Source organism: Semicossyphus pulcher, unplaced genomic scaffold (assembly GCF_022749685.1).
Source record: "Semicossyphus pulcher isolate SPU_LCO1_2020_fin unplaced genomic scaffold, fSemPul1.0.p SCAF_19, whole genome shotgun sequence".
NCBI lineage: Eukaryota > Metazoa > Chordata > Actinopteri > Labriformes > Labridae > Semicossyphus > Semicossyphus pulcher.
In genome coordinates, this window is record NW_027211692.1 from 18503978 (window position 1) to 18526939 (window position 22962).

Sequence of the window (22962 nt, forward strand, 5' to 3'; positions counted from 1 at the left end):
CTAATTAATGCTTCAATTTGCGTAAATTGTTGTTGGACCTGAATGCACCTCTTCTGTAAAGATGATGTTATTTTGTGCGACTACCTGCCCTGAATTTTAGCAACTCGGCACGCTAAACTTTTTAGGCTATACGTTTATTATATATGTATTTTATTTTTGCATTAAAGTCTCTATGTTTTGACTCTTAAAAATGAGGTTATTTTGATGCTACATTGAATCATAAATACCACATAGGCCTACCCATTATTTACCCTGTCTGAATGGACTCAAAGACACCAATTTACAATAGGTTTTTGTATTTGAAAAAAACATCACATATCCATAATTATCAGTCCAAGCTTTTCAAAATAAAATTACCACAAAAAATATCCCTGCATAATGACCTAGGTCTAGTAGTAAGTTACAATGCAACATGGATATAAAACGATAATAAACCTATTATTTAAGCTAATTATAATAGATATACATTTATCAAGACTTTTAATGTCTCAGGCTTTGCCTGAAGCAGTCAGCTCCCAGGCCAGGCCGTCTGTTGTGTGTCCTCGTCCCGTCTGCTGGGTTCAGAGGTGAGTTTACAGAGAAACTTAAACTGTTTCAAAGTTAAACTCTGCAGCCAGTTTCGGCCTCCCAAAAAAGAAAGAGCATCCAGGAGCGACCCTAGCTCTCCCGCTTTTAAGCATTTAAACTTTAATCCCTTCAAAGAGGGGAGCGGTCTCTTCCAGGCCACTAATCCGCCCTATAGTGCTCCTGCGCAGGGGGAGACTTCTGCTCTGCGGAGGCTTTAACTTTGGACTTTTACATTCATGGGGGCGATTGGACGGAAACAGTTACGGGGATCTTTGGCATTCATGACGTCTGAGTCAACAGAGGGGGACACAATGGTCCCCTAGAGGCTCCTGAGGGCCCCTGAGAGAGGGACCCCGACTATAGGGATTATCGGCCCATGGAGGACTGGGGTGTATAGGGGGACTCTTAACTTATGCTGCCCTTCTCTCAGAGTTATGATTGAGTGGGCATTAAAATGCCAATTCATATTTTCTGTGATAATGTTGTGCCACTGACTGAAAATTACTGTCGATGGAACACACATTTGTTCCCCTTTCTGCTCCCAATCTTTCCAGCTTCTGTTAGTTAGCTGTTTGTGATGCTCTGCCATCCAAACACACTGACTGCGGGGCTGCACCGGGACTGGCCCTAACGAAGCGAGAAGGGTATCAGTGTGGCGTTTGTGGTTGTTCAGACTGCTCTCTGTGATGGATGGTCTTGATGGAGAGATGGAGAGGTGTATTGATGGAGACAGGGGGGGGGATAAGGGATGAGTAAAGGATGGGACAGCGGCGACACTGGCTGAAAGAAAAGCCACGCGGGAGGCCCAGCCCGGTATCTGTCCCGGGACACGCGGTGGTGGTCTGAAAACCGAGTGAAGCTGTCAGTCAGAGAGAGAGAGAGAGAGCCTGCCGGGTCCATCCATCACGAGAGCTCAGAGAGGAGCATGTTTCCCCCGCGTGCAGAAAGCTGGTTTCTGCTTCAGACTGAGGCTGCTATTGATCATGAGGGCTGGATAGTAACCTCCTCATTATTCATAACCTGCGGAGAGTGAAGGCTGATGTTTTAATATTTTATTAATAGTTAATTAAAGTCGGTGATACTGGTTCAATTGTGTTTAAAGAAAGTCAAACTTATTTTTATATTTTGCTGCTACAAAATAGAATACATCAGTCCAAGGCCTTAAGTTGAGTCTGTCGGAGAGACTGCGGACTGTGTCCCAATTAACCCTCCACGGCTGCTTGATTTCTTTCTATTACATTTATACATTTAAGTTAACGTGAAAATTCAACACATTTCTGCTTTTTAAAAATTCTAATTATCAGTTGTAACAACTGAGCTAAGGTTACAGGTGAATTAAAATTCTGACTTTTATGTAAATCATGCTATAAATTATTTCAAATTAAATGACATGCATTAACTTTAAATCAGTATTCTGTAAATAGTTCAAATTGATCGAATATTCGAATTATTTGCCCTAACACGCGCGCCTCTGGACCAGGATGGAAAGAGTGCAAAAGTATGTTTTCGTTATAACTGAATAAATTTGATATTATTTAATCTCATAATAACAGTTTATATTATTTAAATTCTAAATTCTATGTAAATCTGCCGTCCTTGATGATTTTAAAACTGAATAGTTATTATTGATTAGGATTACCCATAATTCTTTGTGATTCGTTACAACTTCCTCCTAAATCTGCTGCCCGTGTTAGAGCCAACAGGCCCGTGTGGTCTGCACAGCCGAGCAGTGTCACTAAAATGTGTCTTGTCATCGCCCCTCTTCAGACCCTCTTCCCTCCGAGGTGGATTTCAATGCGCATAAAATAAAATCAGAAATCACAGATCCCGCCGTTAACATGGGCCTGCGTCTGTGCAGCAGCACAGGCTGGCGCTGCATTAGATTTGCGCGGTGATGGATGAGAGACGGTGCGGGAGGGAGGGTGGTGGTGGTCCCCGGGGCCGGGGGTGGTGGTCCCGTCGGTGCGCCTGTCCCCGCGTTTCAATCCCCAATTACCGGAATGTACCGTGACGCTCCGGCTGGAGACGACGGCGCGCGTCTAACCGGGTTAGAGACGAGGAGCAACAGCACCCAGTGTGATGTGAGATACACTCAGCTCCTCCTGTAGCGTTGATGCACATGATCCAGATCAGCTGGTGGAGCATTTCTGCTGGAGGGGAATGACATAAACACTGACTTAAACATAGGGAACACTTTAAAAGGTTCCTTTAAAGAACTTGTTTTTTTCAGAGTTACCCGCAGTGTGCCATTTCTGTGGATCAGCTCTACCTGGGCCAAAGCGCATCACCTGAGAAGTTAAAGGCGTCATTAAAATGAATCTAAACATTCTGATGAAAAAGCATAGAAACAAAAGCAAGACCTGAAATTTAAATCGTTCTCTTGTTCTTTATTAGACATGTAAATCTCATCATATTGCACAATTTTTCATGAACAGTGTTATTACAAGTTATTCATAAAACGTGCACACAAGCTAAATATATCCTCATTGAGCGCCTTAGAGAAACCACTGTGCCCATGAAAATGTGACACAATCCAAGTGCAACACAGTAATGACATAAAATAATTGTCCAGCACAAAGGCTGGAGTTTTTTCCCCTCAAAATGTGCCCATTAAACTAACCCATCAAATTCCACTCATGCTGTTGTAAATCTGCTCTAACATCAGTCAAACCCGCATCAGCAGCCAGGACATGACGCACAGCAGCTGCGGTGATTCTCATGCTGCGTACATCTCTCCACTGCGGCACCAGACCTGTATTACCCTAATGGATAGCGGCATGTTACTTAAAAAAGAAGCTTTTTAGGATAAAAACCAGGTCCCGGGAGACCACAGTACACACACGCTCACACTCACACACACACGCACGCGCGCGCACGCCACAGCTGGAGCGGCGAGGGATGGCCGCGCGCAGGAGAGCTTCTCCAAACACGCTAATTAGATCTCGAGCTCTGGCCCCGCGCTCTGAAAGCAGCCCAGCGGCGGGGCGCGCGGAGCTGTGGAAAGTTAATTGAATTAAATTCCCTCTAAACTAATTAGGCTGCAATCTGCCACGCGAGCTGTCCCTGAGCAAGGTTCGAATTAGGCGGAATGGATTTGTTCCTTTTCTTTAAAAGAAAGGAGGACAGACTGGTGTGTTTTTGGTGGGGTCCTTTATGCGTCTTTTATGCTAATTCTCCCAGGGGACTGTCACGTGATTGCCTTGCGGTAACCGGACGGCATCCGGTGTGTGTGTACCCCCCCCCCCCCCCCCCCACGGTCCCCCGGTCCATCCCCAAATCCACCTTAAGTTAACACGAGGGCCGAGTCTCTTTCAAACATGTAACATAAAAGTGCAGGCTGTTTTGCCTGCAACTGTGCTGCTCCCCAGCTGCATGAATGAGGAGCATCTTTAAAGGCAACGCAGAGAGGAGCACTGAGGGAGGTAATGGAGGTGAAATCGATCGCTTTCCTGGGGGAGCACAATGAGGAAGGAGAGAGAGGGAGGGATGAGAGGAGTGCAGAGGGACACGGATGAAAATCCCCCGTTAAGAGCAGGGACAGATATGATAATGGGAGAGCCGCTAGTAGTCGTTCATCATTCAGCACCTCCACCTGGCTGCTGCTGCTGCTGCTGCTGCACAGCAACTGCACGGGAATCTAACACACCCAAACACACATATTTATTCATAGGCAGCAGAACAGGAGCAGATCTCACACATTACTCAAGTGGGTGCACAAAGAGGTAGGCTTCATGGTCAATCACAGTACTGTGTGAGAGCTGCACTGCTGTTAGAAAACTCTCTTCTTGTGACCAAATCTGGGAAACTCATAGGGCAAATTGGGCTCCGGACTTTATTAGACAGCAGACAGGGCAGAGATGAGAGGGGGAGACAGCTGGTGAATGACCAGCTGCAACAGAGGTTCCCAGTCTGAAGAAGAGCCAGGGACGTTGCTGTTCAGTTCTTTAAACCCCTAAACACCATTATTATTTGTAGTTTGGTCCTTACCCGTTTCTTAAGGATAATTTTCACCACTAAATGGCAATTTTAACTTTGGTTGGAATTCGACTAATGTAGTCCATATTCACGATCAAACTAGGAATAGGAGTTAAATTGGGGGCTAAGGTAGCACCACCCAGGCACTGGTTGGTGTCTGTGTTTGAGGTATAAACAGTATAATGAAGCTTAATATAGAAGAACTACTAATACTTATCTCATCGCTCTGATACCTTGAACTCTCCCCCATTTTTTTCTATCAGCAGCAGAAGGTGGAGGAGAAGGGTGCACCAGGACAAGAGGAAGACAGACAGACACACAGATGGACAGGAGAGGAAGAGGTAAGGACTAACAGAAAAAGGTGGAGGAGAGGGAGAAGACGAGCATCAGGCATAAGGGAGGATGGCGGAGGGAGGAGGAGGAGGTGAGGGAAATGCAGCGAGATAGAGTGAGAGGGAGGTTAGGACGATGGAGGGCCAGGTTTCTGTTTCTCTATAATCTAATCAGAGAAATGGCAGCAGTCAGAAATAGCCTGACGGACAGACTAAGAGCCTCTTCTCTTTCTCCTCCTCCTCTTATTCTCGTCTTCCTCCTCGGGGAGGGTAAATGGATACACACGTGCACACACGCATGCACGCACACACGGCAGCTTGACTTCCTAAAACCATAAAGTGCAGATGTGTGAGAGGGTTTGGAGGAGATGGGAAAAGCCTTGAGGTATCATAGCAGAACCTGATCTACTGTCCAGATGCAGCCACAAAAAAAGACTGTTACTTCTTTTCCCTGTTGATGTGTGAGAGTTTATCACGTGCAGATAACATTTCAAGTATTTGACACTTTGTCTCCAAACTACATGAAAAACAGCCACAGATCATTCTTGGAGGTAGTTGGCAGACAAAAATCACGCTCTACACTCAAGAACAACACATGAATAAAGAGAATAGAGCGGCATAGTTGAACCAAACAGCGGCGAAATACACAAAATGTAATGCACTGTTCTACCAAGGCACACTGATAAAGTGGATCCAGGTAAAAGCCACCATCCTTTATCGATTCCCATTATTAAAACTATACACATCACAAAGGAGATGGGAAATTAATAGAGTTTTTCAAAGGTTTTTGAGCTTTGAGAGGATTTTTTGAAGAAAATTGGGACTGCATGTACCATTTATTTTACTCACTGATTCATCTGTTATCTTTTCAATTAATCAAATAGATAATAAAATGTAAGGAAATAATAAAAAGTGCCATTTCAAATTGCAAGAGCGCCAAGTACCATCTTAAAAAACACAAAGATGTGCATTTACATGGATATAAAACAAGAGTTAACAGTTTTTTGGCATGTATGCCTGAAATTTGAAATTAAGGACAGATTTAATGTCAATTATTGGCTGACTTAACATTTCAGTGCTACAGAAATCTGCTGTAATAGGGGATGATGTAAAAACAACAGTGACCCCTTTATTTTTTTAAGAGACAGCTGTAGATGTGAGTAAAACAGGCTAAATGTGTGTGTGTTGTTGTTGGGGGGTCCAGGCAGAGCACAGTAAGTGAATGTGTCTCTTTTCTGCATGCTAATCCCTCCCCATAGGGAACACATTCCTGCTGTGTGTGTGTGTGAGATGTCCCCAACATTTCACTGGCATTTACTGCGCTGCATTCCCTCCCAGCGTTCGACACAAACCCCCACATAGAGCAGAATTCCAAGGAAATTCCTCTGTCATGTTGCTTCACAAGGTGGACAAGCGTTATTGTTGCAGAATTCCCACCCAGGCTCTGGTCTCTCCCTCACACGCACACACACATTCATCCATCCATCAGGAGTGTCAGCGCAGCACAAACAGAACAATAAACAGAGGAATCCCCCTTGTTGTTGTGATGATTTTATTTACACGTTGGAGGTTGGGATACAAGAGTGAAAAATGCGGCTAGCTTACATTTGGCTGTTGAAACATTTATGGAACACTTTGAATATTATTTCTTTACGACTCTAAATTTCTCTTAATGTCAGACAGACTAGGCTGCACAGCACCAGAGCACGCCGTCGTGACGGACGAGACTTGTTCACATTTACATGCATCAACAGACACAATTCACATGGCAGTTATATTACCCATCATTCAACGGGCTGCTTTACATTTCTGCTTGGTGTTTCATTCTTTACTAAAATGAAATGAAGAAGCAGGTTGTGTTTACAAGCATTTATCAGTGAAGCTCTGCTGGTGAGGAAATGTGCATTAAAGTGAACACACAGGCAATAATCTGAGGCAAACTGTCTTTGGTCGTTATACTTCCTGTTCCTTGGCAAAACATTTGATATTTAAGAGATGAAATTCTTCTATTTAAAGTTCTTCTATAAACATCTATTTCTCTATTAAAATTCTCCCTCTCTGACACACAGCAGCGTTACTACCCTTCATCCTTCTATTAGCATTCTAAATTTCTATTAACTTACATAAATATCTTTAATAAATATTTAATATATCTGTTTTCAGAGTCCTACACTATAAAGTGAACATTAATCACACAGTGGCGTCTACATGCGTGAGGCGTGAGTTTTTTAATCTGATGTGGTGGCTTTTATTCACAGATGATGAAATGTTTGATGATGCTAAAGCGGCACAGGACACTCAAGCCTCTATGCTACTTTTATAACCACACATGGAGCATGTTTCCCCTCCTGATATCAAGTCCAAACTGATATGAAAGTCTGTTGTAACTGAATGTAAAGGTCCAGTTGTAGATTAACTTATAGTGACAGCACGTCGTTGGCAGATAGTGTACTGCATATAAATACTGCACGTGTGTACTGAAACAGAGAGGCAGTGATGTGTTATCAGAGGTACTTTTATTGGTAACAAGAACCATCCATCCTCCTCACACTGATGATGATGATGATGATGATGATGTGATGTGTGCGTGGCAGTGTACATATGTGCATACATATCTGTGTTTCTTTGTTAGTGTTCAGGGCTGAGTGGTGGGCGGATGTCCAGCGTTCTCGACGAGCTGTCCTCTCCCAGCACCTCGAGGCGCAGGCTTGGCGCACTCCGCTCCTCCTCCTTCTCTGATTGGACGGACAGACGCAGGGTGCAGCCTTTGGGCAGCAGCTCCTGCTCGTACGCGGCCGCTAACTGGTTGACGACCCGCCGCTCAACCTGAGGGATCGGAGACGAGGTCAGTGGAACCGCAGAGTTTATTTGCCTTTTAAACTCGTGTTTATTCAAAACCTTTGAAGGCTTTAAAAATGTAAGTATTTTAAAAGACTTTTCAGACAACTAAGCACTCTTTGTGTTACCTCATGTTTGATTGATCGTGCTCCGTAATGCATGTTATAACCGCCCGCCAACAGGTCCAGAACGGGACGATCCCACTGAAGAGTGATGTCATGGCGCTGCTTAGCCTAAAGACAGGACAGGCGAAAAAAGGTGATAAGAATGCAAGCGTCAGTAGAGATTACAAAAAGTCTAAACAGAAGGAGGATGGTCGGATGATGAGGAGTAATGAGTAAAGAGATGGTGTGAAAGAGACAGTGTGCAGAGAGGAGATGCTGTCACGCAGCCTGTCTGACAGCGCTAATCAACAGGCTCTTAATGTGTTTTAATCAAACACCAGTCAATAGCAGCAAGCAGGGCTGCTCATTGAGCTGCTCCATTCAATAAATACAGTGTCATGTTTTAGTCCAGAGATGTAAGCACTAATATCACAGCAGAACTAATCCCACATTAAAGGCCATAATGAGAGCACTAAACATTTCAATTATCTAATATAAGGGAGTGACAAACAAAGGACTCGTGAGGGTTCTGTAATAATGAGATTTCTGCTGTAAACATGGCTGCCACATAAACACAGACAAGTCATTATAGAGACACACTTAAACATGAATACATAAAGCAAACAGCAGCATTCAAAAGACAGACGTATGCACAGTGAGAGTCATGAGTCAGGTCCCCATCAGTCCCCTGCAGGCTGTCAGGACAGCAGCTGTAATATTAATGATTAAATATTGATGAAGGCTCCACATGTTAAACACTGTAATCACATTATAGTGAGTAGTAGTGGCACATATTATTGATCTGAGAGGGTTCCTGCACAGCTCAGCGGCTGCAGGTCGGGCCTCTCCGTTGTACTGGAGGACATCCATGATGTAGACGTAGGGTGCAGTGAAGATGGGGCTCTCAGATACACCCAGAGAGGCTTTGAGAGAATAAATGACAAACAGTACACTCTAAAACAACAATGTGACTAGCCAGTTGGAGCTAAAGTCTCATATCTTGATGCTTTATAAAGCAGGGTTTGTTTCATTGATAAAATAGTAACAGGCTGGAGGTGTTTACTATTTCTTACATAATGGCAAACTTCAATGAGCAGAAACTATGTTGTTAATATAATAATAATTAATATAACATAGAGTACTAAGAGTACCTTTTTGGCCCAGAAGCTGAGCTCTTTGCTGACCAGCTGCAGCAGCTCAGAGTGACAGAACGGCAGGAAGTACACGATCTCATTGATCCGACCGAGAAACTCGTCCCTCCTAAAATGAGACTGGGGAGGGACCAAAGGCTTAACAACGACAACCAAAGCAAACACAGCACTTGTCTGTAATTATGTGGATTTTACCTGCACATGCGTGTGTGTGATTAAGTGAAGCAGTTACCTTGAGGATAGGTCGAATCACAGATTCTTTAAACTGTCGGGAGATTTTGATGTCATCACCTTTCTGTACATCCTCTGAGGAAAAGAATAACATCAACATTAATTTAACTTTTAAATATGATTATCACAGTGTAGCACCACATCCATATAGAGAGTCCATACCATACCTTACATCATATTATCTAGCCCTTTTTTTAAGCTACAGCACCTGATAAAAATGATATATAATAAATCAGAATGGGCTTTAATAAGTACTCAGAAACCAACTCACGATATGAAACTGTGCTTTTGTTTCATAAATACCATCTGTGAATTCAAGTTCAGCTATAACGTTTGATAAGTAACAAATGAGAGTCAGTGTGAGTCACCTGTTTGACTCTTGAAGTATGTAGGCCTATATGCTCGTGTGTTTCCCTCACCCAGTTTGTCGGCCAGCTTCCTGCGGCTGACCTGCTCAGCCTCCTGGCGGAGCTGCAGCGCCTGCTCTGCGATTTCATCACTTGCAACATTAGATGTCATGATGAAGATGGCATCTTTGCATTCGATGGTCTTCCCCTTACCGTCTGTGAGACGACCCTGAAAGAGGAGAGAACAGCAGGAATAAAAGAGAGAGAGAGACTAATTCATTATTTGCAAATGTTTAAGGGAACAGATCGCAGGATGAAAAGTAACCTCACAATGGTAATATATTTATCCTCTTGTGTTTGTATACTCACCTCATCAAAGAGCTGCAGCATGATGGTAAGAACATCAGGGTGGGCTTTGTCTACTTCATCAAATAGGACAACAGCGTTGGGACACGCCTTCAACAGCTTGGTCAGCTGACCGCCTTCCTCGTGACCCACGTAACCGGGCGGGGAGCCGATGAATTTCGCCACCTGAGAGATGAAGAGGGCGCACAAGGAGTCAAAATAAGTATTCAATCAAAATGAAATGGACCTGCAACGCTTTCTGTTACTGCAAACTATGCAGAAAATGTAGAAAAAGTTAACCCGAGAATAAAAAATCCTTGAGGAGAAATGATTAGATTAACTGTTTAACATACTGAACTCTAGTTCACTGATTAAACATATTCATCATCAAAGCTTCACAAAGAGAGCAGAGTGAGGCAAAAACAACATTAATTCTGGTTTATGAATCCATTAGGAGTACATAAACAGAATTAATCCAATACGTCATTGCAGCACAGTAACGGATGCTTTGAAATGAAGGAACCCCTTTTGTCTGATTTTCACACAGTATGATTCAGCGTTCAAACACGTTGGCTGCCTCCTGACTTCACACTCCAGTATTTAAAAGAGATAAACAGCTTCTTACCTCGTGTTTTTCCTGGAACTCGGACATGTCCATACGGATAAAACCCTGCAATCACATGATGGATTTAACCTCTCAGAGAGGCACAACATGATACTGTATCAGTGTGTATTTTCCTGTTGGCCGTGCAATTAATTGTTACCATAGAAACCAGCACAAATTGAATTTTCTTTCATTTCTTCAGGGTGGGAAGAGCCACTAAATTAAATGTCTGTGTGTTTTATATCTATGAGAGGGCCTGTTTTCCTCCCCATTGACTGTTAAAAAATGTGTGTGTGTGTGTGTGTGTGTGAAATGCTACATGACATACCTTTTTGATGTCTTTGTGCATGTAGCGAGCCACCTGTTTGGCCAACTCAGTCTTTCCTGTGGAATGAGCCATGAATGGTTACACAAACCAGAGACATCATTTAATAATTTAGTTTTTAAAATATAAAAAAAAATCAGCGCGCAGAGATTTCAGGAAGTCATATCAGACATCAACACCTCCCTCTTTGCTCCTCTACGTGTTGGCCTGAACCTCAGTGCCTCCCTCTTCAGAGCTTTCAGTCATCTCCTGCTCTCCACAAGCACCACGTTTGTCACTAAAATATTCTGCATATAAATGCTCATATATGATATTGATGTCTGGTGTTTGGTATGCATACGGGTATGATGTGTGTGTGACAGAGACAGTGTGTGTGCCTGTGTCTTGTTGCTGTGTTTAATATTGATGTCTCATGGCCACTGTTTGTCGCTGAAGGCAACAGAGAATATGAACACCGTCTCTCCTTCATCTATCTCTCTGGCCTGTCATTTCACCATCTCCCTCTTTTTAGCCCTCGATCTGGCCCTTGATATCTCTCCGTCTCCTTCTTTCCTTCAATCTGAAATACAAACTACACACACACACTTCTTGTTTTTGCATCTCTTTGAAAACATTTATGCTTATCTCTAAATTAAGGATATCCTTATCAGATTTTGTCCTTCAAAATAAAATTTACTGATTCGGAGAAGAATCGAACTTATATTTTCTGACACAATCCGATAATAGACATCCTGAATCCATCTGAACAGTGTCCTGCAGGGGTTTAAATGCACAGATAGAGGACTTTGGACAGTCACAGTTAATCCCCACTGTCCCCCGTGGATTTCATTAATTATAACTGCTGTTGTTTTGTTTGGGTTGCTTCACTCTCATTGCACTCTCACTGCAGCAGAAAGTGGTTTTAGTGTTTTAAAGAGCAATTTTTTTTCAACAGTTTTTGGAGCTATATAAAACTACACATCACTCTTATCTAAATTCATACTGTATTTATCATATACAAAGTGTGAGTAATCTAAACAGTGAACGTATAAGACATCCAAAAAGGCTACTCCACCCCTAAACAAAACCATCATCCACAGGGATCTGCTTTTATAATAATTAGTTCCTTCTGACCTGACTAAAGTAGACTGGACATGCTGCATACCTATACCCATGCTTTTTTTTATAACTCTGTTATTAAATGTACAATATTATACAACAGTTTGTTCCGACCAAGTAATCTGATTGGATAGGAGGCATTTAATGAGTGCTGATATAGAGTACAACATCACTGTGACTTTAAAAAGTAAACCGTTGTTGACATCACTCCTCCCATATGATATTGCTTAAGTATCAGTTTAGCAGACTAAACATTACTAGCCAAGACAAAGAACTAGGAATTGTAAGTCAAATCTCAATTTTATCAGTGATTAACTTTATTACCGCTAAGAGGGTTAATTGAGAAACAAGCCAGTCAGAGCCTTTGTGGAGGGGAGCTATATTTGTTGACACTTCCCGAGAATGTTCCTGAGCTGAGGAGCTCAGGCTATGAAGAACAGCAGGTCAACAAATAGATCTATCACATATGAATATGTTCTTCTTTTCCAATCCTGCCCCTGCCCACATACCGTGCCTGTTTAATTTAATGACACTAGAAACTTAGCTAATGTTAGTCCTGTTCTCAGCCTGGTTTAGCAGACAGATTAGCTTACGAAGTGTTGAAACCGCAGCCTGCCAAATCTTCTCAGTCTTTGTCTCGAGCATGTTAAAAAGAACCAAGTTTTATTTTTGAATTAAAATCAATTTGATATTTTCCAGTGTGGCGCGTGCTTCTGTGCTCTTCCGTCTCTTCTGTAGACAGGCAGGAGGAGAGTTCACTCAACATGCTTTCACTAAACTTCAGAAACTTCACTTACTCAAGTGTTCTGTTTATTTTGGCAGCGACTTTAAGAAAACTGAAGAGGTTCGCTGTCACTTCATGAGATCAAACTGGCGAGGAAATGTCGGGCGTGAAAGATGAGAGAGTGAATTACCGATTCCTGATGAGCCGAGGAAGAGGAAGACGAGAGGATGCTCTTCGTCGTACCAACCGTTTTCCTTCCTCCTGATGGCTGGAGGGAGAAAGAAAGAAGGGCTTTTATTTCAGTCATTTGCATTTGTTGACTCTGCGTTTGCAACAATTATTCTAAGTTTCACCCGGCTGAACCGAGGTGACCTGAGGGCGGCGGGTATCCCAGAAACTATGATAAAAGAGCAAGAGAGCGGGGATGAGAAAGGGGTCAGAGACATTTGGTGGAGAAAAAAAAGAGAAAGAAGAGAGAAAACAGAGCAGGAGAGCAAGATGAGAGACCTCCAGAAAGCTACCCACGATGCCTCTCTTCCCCCCTCAGTCAGTGGGGCCATTAGCCAGCGGTAATTGTGTTAGCCTCCCTGGCGCGGCCATGGCGAAATCAGTTTAGCATGGATCGCAGCCTCACACACACACAGACACACACGCTTGCTTAAAGAGGAGTGCCTACCCAACCCTGCCATCACCCCAGCAACCAAACACACACACATACACAAAGACAAGATGATGAGGTGGGTCGGAGGGGAGGAAAGAGTGTATTTGGCCCTGGTTTCAGAAGCAGACACAAGCACAAACTCATCAAAATGTGAAGCTGCTGAGAGGCCGGGGCCAAAACCAGAGCTCCACAATCGATACGCAGGTATAGGAAACAATTGTGTGTATCCTCCTGACTGTGTCTTTCATTAAAGTTAGTATTTAAATCTTGATGAAGCCGACACAAAAAAAAGACCACAGTTCCCTTTGTGAGCCTCAACCTCAAAGTGATGCAGGTAGACATGCTGCTGCAGAGCTGCTACACCGGTCATCATGACCATTCATAGGGCTTTGACACGGTGTGATCAGTCTTACAGTGTGGTGGTCAGTCCGCAGGCTCCTGTAAGTCTACAGCTTCTTTAGAGATTGTAAATATTTTAAATGCAAAAAATGTATGTAAAAAATAAATGTGAAAAATATATACGAAATCTAAAAATAGATATTACAAGTACAGCATAATGATGAGTTAATCCTCAATAGACTATGGTTATTTTCTCATTATGAGTGTGCAACTTGTAATAATCATTTTCAGTGTGAATGTCACGTTAAAACTGCTACATCAGCTAAGTTTGAACACTGTGAAGTGGTCTTCATGGAAGAGTTGCAGCCAAAAAGCCACACCTCCGACATGGAAACAAGGCCAAGCGACTCAACATAGGAACTGGTGTGCAGAAAAATGGCAGCATGTGCTCTGGACTGATGAGTCAAAATGTGAAATATTTGGCTGTAGCAGGAGGCAGTTTGTTCGCCCGAAGGGCTGGAGAGCGCTACAATAATGAGTGTCAGCAGGCAACAGTGAAGGTTCCTTGCAAGTTTGGGGCTGCATTTCTGCAAATGGAGTTGGAGATTTGGTCAGGATTGATGGTGCCCTCAATGCTAAGAAATACAGGCAGATACTTATCCATCATGCAATAGCCAATGTCATTAAGAAGTATCTTCAGCATAATGAGAACAAGAAGTCCTGGAAGTGATAGCATGGCCCCCACAGAGCCCTGATCTCAACATCATCGAGTCTGTCTGGGATTATATGAAGAGACAGACGGAAAACTGCAACTTAAAACTGAAATCCTTCAAAAACTGTGTGCAAGTGTACCTAGAAGAATTGATGCTGTTTTGAAGGCAAAGGATAGTCACACCAAATATTGATTTGAAGCCGTATCTGTCTTTTTTTACAAGGTTTTCTCACTTCTCTGATTCACTTAACTAATGCCACATGGGGCGCTGGCTTAGCCCTGTGGTACAGCAGCGACCCCATGCATGAGGCAAAAGTCCTCGACGCACCGATTGCATGTTCGACACCCGGTCTGCTGATCATTTGATGCATGTCTTCCCCTCACTCTCTACTACCCACACTTCCTGTCTCTCTTCAGTTACCCTATATAATAAAAGGCAAAAAATATTCTGTCCAACTTCTCCCTGCTCACTCTTTGCGATCTGCTGCGGCTAAGAGGCTCCGTGTGTGATGCTGTGAGGCCAAAATACTTCCCGACAGACAAGAGATCTGAGTGTTAAGCTAGCTACTAATAGCTGATAATCATAAAGAACAGATGCTTGGCAGGAGGAGAGTGGGAGAGGCAGAACGAGGGAGGCAGAGAGATGGGGAGATGAGGGAAGCAGCGGCAGGAGGAGCACAGATAAGGAGAGGAAAGAGGAGTTAGGATGTAGGGGGAGATAAAGAGGGGAAAGAGAGGGGAGTGATGGAGATAAGGAGACGGAGAACGAGGTAGAGAAACAAACGAGTGTGTCAGAGATGGACACGGAGATGAATAGTGACAAGAGGGGCTCCAAAGCTCCGTCTGCTTTATCAACGGCCGTGTGAATGACAGCGTAACCTTCTGTGTGTTTTAGCTGATTGAGAGCGACTTTGACAGAAGGGCACACTGACATTTCTCAGAGGGCCCTGACAACAACAAGGAAAGGAAGGAGACACAAAACAAATGAAAGCTTGCTCTCTCTCTCTCACATGCATGCACACATACACACACACACACACACACATACAGGCGAAGAGCAGTGTGCACTGGGCAGGTCTGGTTGGCTCTAACATGATTACAGAGGGATGATTCTCTTCAATAACTCTTAGCCCTGAGAGCTAAACCTGGATCAATCTAACCTCCTTCCTGTATGTGCGTGTGTGTGTGTGTGTCAGTGTGTATCTTGCCTCAGGCCTGCTGTTCGTCATGAGGAGTTCAGGTGGAAACAGACATTTTGGAGACATGACAACACACAAATGATCAAATAAAAAATAAATAAAAACACTGAACTTTTAAAAAATATCTTCACTCAACTTCTAATCTGCACTAAAATGAGGACATCCATCTTTGATATATTAAGGTACACACACTGCAGATAATTAAGGGGGGACTGATCGGCTGATTAATCAGTGTCTTTTAGGTAATTAATCAAGGTTCTTAAATGTGATTAGCTCCAACTTCTCTGATATTTTTATCATTGCAAACTGAATTTGTTTGGGCTTTAGCCTGTTGGTCCAAAGAAAAAAGGAACATTTAAGAGGGACAGCAAAGAGGGACAAGAAACATGGAGAGAGAAGATTGCCTCGAACTGGAAATTGTAAAAGGGAGAGACAAGATCGGATCACATTGGCCTTGGCAGAATGGTTCCTGACCCATTCATGCCGATGAAGCCTGTGATCCCAAGACCTTTGTCGTGTGTCGTCACCACTTCTCAATTCAATCAATTAATTCAAACTGGGGATGTCTCAGTCATGTTTTGTCTATCACCAAAATGTCTCTATTTTCTGACAGTTCTTGGACTGAAATGTAAGAAAATAAAATGTACATTCAGCTCAGTTTCAGTCTTACCTTTTTTAATTTATAATTGTAAAAACATATAATAAATACAATATTAAAATAAGCTATAACACAGCTGTGTTGATTCTGATTGGTTAATTACGACATTCTGAGGTCTGTTATTTCTCGATAACAGACCGTTGCTATGAAGAACAGACCGTTGCTAGGGACACGGCTCCAATTACACAATCCGGAGGACTAACTGTAATCATATCAATCCACCGAAAGAAGTCCGGTAAATTTGACGTCAGTCTGTTTACAGAGGAAAAACAAAATAGAGACAAAACAGCGGAGAGAAAGCAATAATGGTTCAATGATGCAAAAACTGTAGTCTACGACAGCGAGATCTGCAAAACTGAAGACGGCACGTGAAGTAAACATCAAACAGAACACAGTACGGGATACGGCGGTGTTTAAAGACGGTGAATTGAAAAGAAAATGTCAACAGGCTCTGACAGGGACGAGACAGAAAGCCTTAATCGGGTACTGCACTGATTCCTGCGGTCCCGTTCACCTTGTCTTACTTCCATCATTGGAAATGTTTCCATTTAATGTGAGTAAAAACAGCTAGCTTAGCTCATTTTAAGAAGGCTGCAGAGTTAACCGTTGCTATGGACGCAGCTCTCACTGTGAGTGTAACAGACTATTTTTAAACTGAGACAGAAATATAATCATTTTTAAATTAATAAAATAATTTCCAAATCAATATTTTTTAAAGAAAATTAGCGTGTAATAAGTGAGATAATGTAGTGAGCAGGTTGGTATAGCGGAGGAACCCTGACAGGCTAAGACAAGACCTGCTCGCCCTGTCGTGGTTCTGTTCTGCTATAACAACCCGTTCACTATACATTATCCCTTATATGTGTGGCTCCTGCTATGACATAATCTGGTCACATGCTTTTCCCTCCTCTCTCTCTTTATCTTTACATCCTTCTCTCATTTGTTGGCTCATTATCTATAGTTTCCGCTCTCTCCTCATCTCTAAATCTCTAATTCCTCTCTCTGAGTGTTTGGCCCGTTCCTGCTCAGCTCACCTTTGATTAAAAAGAAAAGACAAAGACAAGTGTGTGTTCTGCCCCTCAGCCTCTTTTTAGGCACCTCACATGCTCTCTTTCTGTGTGTGTGTGTGTGTGTGTGTGATATATTCACTGTAATACTTCTGAGAGATCAATAAGCTGTTCCTTTATCACTGTGCTGATGTCTTCTATGGCTTTCAGGACAATTTGCCATGATAACAACAATCATTCATCACCTTGCCAAAGACAACAAGTCCCATGATTCCCTCTTTCTTCTTTGACTCACAGCGAAACCTACGCTGACACTTTAAACTTCTCTTCAAGTAGCATCTGTTTTTGTATTTTAGTTTACAGTCATGTATAGTTTGTATTTGCAGAAATGTATATTATATTTCATGAAGTCAAAAGGTAAGAGTTGTAAATAATAAGCGATTCTCCTGGTGATTATAAACCCTGCAGTATTCGCTCTCACATGAACATTACACATTATAATATCTGCTTGTAGCTTTGGGAGTGAGTTGATTATTTTCACAAATCTGTCTGAGGTCATAAAAATAACACACAGCCTCTTTCTTCACGGCCCAAACCTTTCTGAACACACACACACTCTCTCATCGGCGGATCAATACATGGCCTCCATGGATGCCTGGTGTAATATCAGCTCTTTACTGTCTGCTGTGTTATTGTGCTCTAACTCATCCTCCCTCCTCTTCCTCATGCATTACGCTCGCTCTCTCCGTCTTTCTGTCAGTGCTCCGAGCTCTCTGCTTCTCAGCTACTTCTCTGCTATCGTCTCCCATCAGCGTCGCCGTCTCTTTTCTGTGTCCCGCTGCCTCCGTTTGTTTTACCCCTGTCTCATCTGTTTTCCTCTTCCTGTCTCCATCACTTTGCCTTTTGCGTGTCCGTCCCTGACTCTTTGAATTTTAAAGGAAGGCAGGTGGACGGCCCCGGCATGGAGGAACGATGACGGGAGGATGCAAGAGGTGGAGGCCGCGAAGTGAAAGGACAGAAGGGTGAAGGAGAAAGAATATGTGTGATGAGGGGTTAGACAGAGAGATGGAGAGGAGGGAGAGCAGAAGGAGGAAGAGAAAAGAAGAGGAGGAGGGGTGGGGGGTCTGTAGTATGTCTCCTCTCTCTGTAATCGTGTTAACTGGCGGCTCCAAGCCTGGCCTCTTCAGCTGTCACACACACACTCACACACAAATACACACGCGCACACAGCACCTGTGTATGCCTGACAGACAGCTCATTCATCACAATTAACCAATTACAGCCTCCGCCGGTCTGTCTGAACCCGCCTACTGCGGGAGGGAACGGAGGAGAGAGAGAGGGAGGAAGAGGAGGGGAGTAAAAAACAGAAAGAAAAACAAAGAGGAGGACAGGGCTGCATGTGTTTATGCAGCATATGTTTATTGTGTGTGCATCCGTTTAGCTACAAATATAAAGCTCCTCATGTGTCTAAGCATTACCTGTGTGTGTCTTTTGTTTGTGCGTGTGTTTACCTGAGGCCACGGTATTGATGGCCCCCTCCTGTCCTATGATATGCTCCTTCAGCCTCCTCTCCAGGGGGAACCTCCTCCTCTCCTCTGCCTCCCGCCGAGCCTGCGCCTCCTGGAACTAGAGGAACAAACAGAAAACAGACGAGAATCAGGAGGAGAAAAGAGACATTTGAGGGAGTGTGGAGGGAAAAATGTAAGAGATTAACTGGGTTTTTATAAGCACCTTTACCAGCTCATCCCTACTACAAAGTCCCTTAAACAAGGAAGGACTTAACAGCGAAGCTCACCTTTCGACTGTTGTGCAAAGCCACGACTGAAAGCATCTAACACAGATGAATAAATGAAGCTGTTTATTCCACTATTACTTTCACAGCAAGTTTTCCCTTAATCAAAAAATGTTCTTTAGCAGTGGTTCTCAACTGGTCTCACCTCAGGACCCTCCACCTCCTCCTTTATGACAAATCAACGACCCAAATTTCTGAAATTTCTCAACCTCTCATATTTCTTTAATAAAAAAAGGTGCAGTTTGGACCTGAGATGGAACGAAACACCACATTATGTCAGCTTCACAAAACACAGCATTATAATAGTCAACCACAATGACCAGCAAGTAGCAGTGCGAGGAAAATATTCCCACTACAATTAATTCAATGAACAGCCTTCTACCAATAGAAATAAACTGAAAAAGTGCAACATAAATGCAACTACTGTAGGACTCATCAAGTTTCAAGAATGTAAATATAGCTGGGATTACACAATCAGTGGAGACATGGAGTGTGAATACACTACACTTCTACTGCACGCATGTCTTAGGAAACCCACGTCCTCCAAAATAAAAGCGCAGCATCGACTTTTTGCCACAACTTTTTTATTCTTTTCAAACACACATCTGGGACCCACTTTTGGGTCTCGACCCACCAGTTGAGAGCCCTGGTTTTATAGGATAGATGGTTTCACCAGTTGTAAAGACTTTAAAACCATTCAAGGGATATTTGTGATTTATGGTCATATAAATAAAAATGTACTTGACTCCAAAACAATTGGAATCCAGTAATCTCTATGCCTTCACTTGCATTTTTAAATTATGTCACACAGGAAATGTGTTCTTTGCCAAAACATTCAGTTAGATGTCCGGTAGAATTAAAGTTAGCCAAGGTAACACAAACATACGATAAAGTAATTCAGTGTCTGGATTTAAGTAGCTTTTTAATGACTTTCATAGAGACCTTTGTAGGGTATTTCACAGGTTAAAACTCCAAATGTCGCTTATACATAAATACCTGAAGTGTTTACAGTATTGCTTAACCTGATTTTTATTACTTGGATTAGCTGCTAAATAATCTATTTTTAGAAAAAAGTTTGGGTTTGAATATAATCTATACCAACAATAATCTTATAATAAGGCTGCACATTTTTATACTTTTAAAATGCATATCCTGTCTTTCTTTCTTCTCTTCCTAATACTCCGCTCACTCTGTACTCTAACTTCATCTGCACTCTGCCTTTGCCTCAATTTCTCTGACACGAGTTCCTTTTCTCTACTGGGTTGATCTCGCTTTCCTCTGCCCACATTTTTTCCTTCCCCTTATTTTCTGGTCTCATTTTCACACTTACTCCCCCCTTCGGTTTCTTTTCTCGTAAGCGCCCTATGCCTCATTCATCCTCTCCTCTTTGTCTCCTCAGACTCCAGGTTTCCCCCTGCAGTGGAGGCAGCCTGTTTATTCTCTCTCTCCATCTTGCTTAGCTCTGTCCTGCTGTCAAGCTGCGAGATAACTACGGAAACTCAGGTTTTATTTAAGAAACCAGCAGACCCCTTCGGTCAGCTGATTCTGCAGCATTGTTCAGCTTAAACCTTACCAAGATCCCTTAAACACAGACTTCCACACAATATCAACTACCCAAGAAAATATAAGTGTTTTAAATCATTTTTATATAACTGATTAAAATAAAGAACCTTTAAGAAGAAAAAAAAAGGTGAATCACAATATTAGAACTACAATTTAAGGTTATATCCATTATACCATCTAACAGTGTCCACATGTAGTAAGTAGATGTATAATCAAACTTCAGCACATATTAACCCCAGTTAACCTCTTCCAGCTTTCACAGCTTTAACCCTCAATAGCACCTGTCAGTCAGTCAGCAGCCTCTCTCAGCCCTCCTGAGGAGCATGCGTCTGTGTGCAGGAAGGCAAGTCAATGACACAGATGTCTGCGGGGTTAATTCTGCCGAGTCATTCAGTCCAAGCAACAGGAAACAACTGCAGTATCTGTGTATGATTGTGAATTAATGTGTCGTACCTTTCCCTCCCACTCCTGCAGGACTGCGCTCACGTCTCCCTCCTTAGCGTAGGCCCGAGCCGCGTGTCCCAAACCGTTGGTCTGCAGGGGGTTGGCACCTGTATGCAAGCAACACACACAGGATATACTTTAGAAAACAAGCATCAGATCATTTACGGGCACTTAAAAGAGCGACACACAGCGCCTCAACAGGAGGGTCAAGACGTCGATCGGGAGGATGAGGCGAGGGGTCAGAGGTCACATGGGTTCAGGGGTCGCTGCAGTAAAGCAGCAGAGCCATGCAGTGACCCTATGGGGGTTTTCATATCTGCAACGCGTGCCAATAACACTCTCTGACCCCTACACCCGCACACCAACACCCTGGGTTATTATACAATCTATACACGCTGCAGGTTGTTGCAGGTTGGGGGCCATTGAAGCACACAGGCACACTTCCACACAGCAGGAGGGGTCAAATGGAGGAAAGGTTTCGTTAAACAGAGGGGTCAGGGTATACATGAGGAGGAAACATGATGTTGCAGCACGTGTGAAGTGTGCCAGGACTGGACGGTGGTGGGCTTGTCAGTGAGGGTGGTTAGCAGTGCCTTCTGCCCTGACCTGTGCCACCACTGTCACCCATAAGCACGTGCCTCCACATGAAGCAGTGCATGTTTTCAGCACATCGACTACACATCAGACTTTTTCTTTTGCGAATTTAGACACATTCAGCAAACAGGTACCGACCTCCAGGAGAGGGCTCGGTATCAAACCTCAATATTTTTCTGGTGGTGACTAAAATGTGTCCATAGCACTAGCAAGTATTAAAAGAAAAGAAAAAAGGGTAGTGCATCTTTGTCTGATTATATTGTGCACTGATATAACTAACACAGCATATATAACTATAACACTGAAAATTTCCCAATTGTGGGATCAATAAAGGTTTTTTTTAATTCTTATTTTTGTGAAAAAAGAGAAAAGAATGAAACAATGAAATCAAAAAGGTACTCTGATTCCTCAGTGTCATTGTTGACACTGTGTTTCCACTTAAGCCTTTTTATTGTGAACGTCGGTACTGAATGCTTGATCAGATTTTCACTCTTTTGGCCTCTGATTTAAAATCCAAACTTTGCTGATTTTAGGCTGTTGTGTTTTTAGACAATGTTTGAGAATGTTTAACATTTGAGATGATCGAATTACTGACACACATGTCCATAATCTTTAAAGTAAGGTATGGATGGGAAGTATCATATCAAAGCCCAGGGATTGTATCAGGGCAATCAATATACAATGCTTCATCCCAGGTGTGAACATAATGCAACACTCCTCTGATACATGGATTTCTCAGGGGTAAGTCAAACGTTACAGGCAGCACTGGAGACTCAAAATTGATCTGTGATGAATGATCCGAGGTTAAGGGAAATTCATGGGAAAACATTGACTACTCTACTAGTTATGCTGTAATATCTCTGTTACGTGAATATAAGACGATAAGATTAAAACACTTTAAATGTTAGTCATTAAACTTTATATCTATATTTATTCTAAATGGATGCCAGGGCGTAATAAAGTCTTCAAAGTATTCTTTTAGCCGGTGAGGTAGAATAGTGCATTCACAGGTAGATTACCCAAGTTTATCTGGGTGAGCTCCCCTCAGAAAATCTGAAGCAGTGTTTACAATCAATACAGGTGCAGGTTGTTCCTGCTGCTGTGAGCAGCGACCGCAGAGACTAATAATCACTGTGATGATTATCGATAAACTCCTAAATTTTGTGACCTGCTCAAGAAGTTATCGATCCCGACAACAATACACCACTAAACCCCCCCCCCAAACCACCAAAAACAGGAGGGAGGAAAGCAATAAAGCACACACACACACACACACACTCTCACTCTCACTGTCACACACACACACACACACACACACACACAGACAGAGGACATAATAAATAGCATCATTT

General features: G+C 42.8%; 1 protein-coding gene across 1 annotated transcript in view; it reads right to left on the bottom strand.

Annotated features, from left to right (window-relative positions):
- Positions 1-6409: 6409 nt before the first annotated feature.
- Positions 6410-22962, bottom strand: part of clpb (ClpB family mitochondrial disaggregase) — a 31359-nt gene continuing 14806 nt past the window's right edge. The window contains exons 6-16 of the mRNA XM_069668452.1: positions 21026-21123; positions 18729-18843; positions 12832-12909; positions 10823-10878; positions 10516-10560; positions 9915-10076; positions 9618-9774; positions 9200-9273; positions 8968-9087; positions 7841-7945; positions 6410-7700 (exon numbers count right to left, since the gene is read on the bottom strand). Of these exons, the coding sequence (XP_069524553.1) occupies positions 7503-7700; positions 7841-7945; positions 8968-9087; positions 9200-9273; positions 9618-9774; positions 9915-10076; positions 10516-10560; positions 10823-10878; positions 12832-12909; positions 18729-18843; positions 21026-21123 (1208 nt within the window). The 3' untranslated portion in view covers positions 6410-7502. The remainder of the gene's footprint in view (positions 7701-7840; positions 7946-8967; positions 9088-9199; positions 9274-9617; positions 9775-9914; positions 10077-10515; positions 10561-10822; positions 10879-12831; positions 12910-18728; positions 18844-21025; positions 21124-22962) is intronic.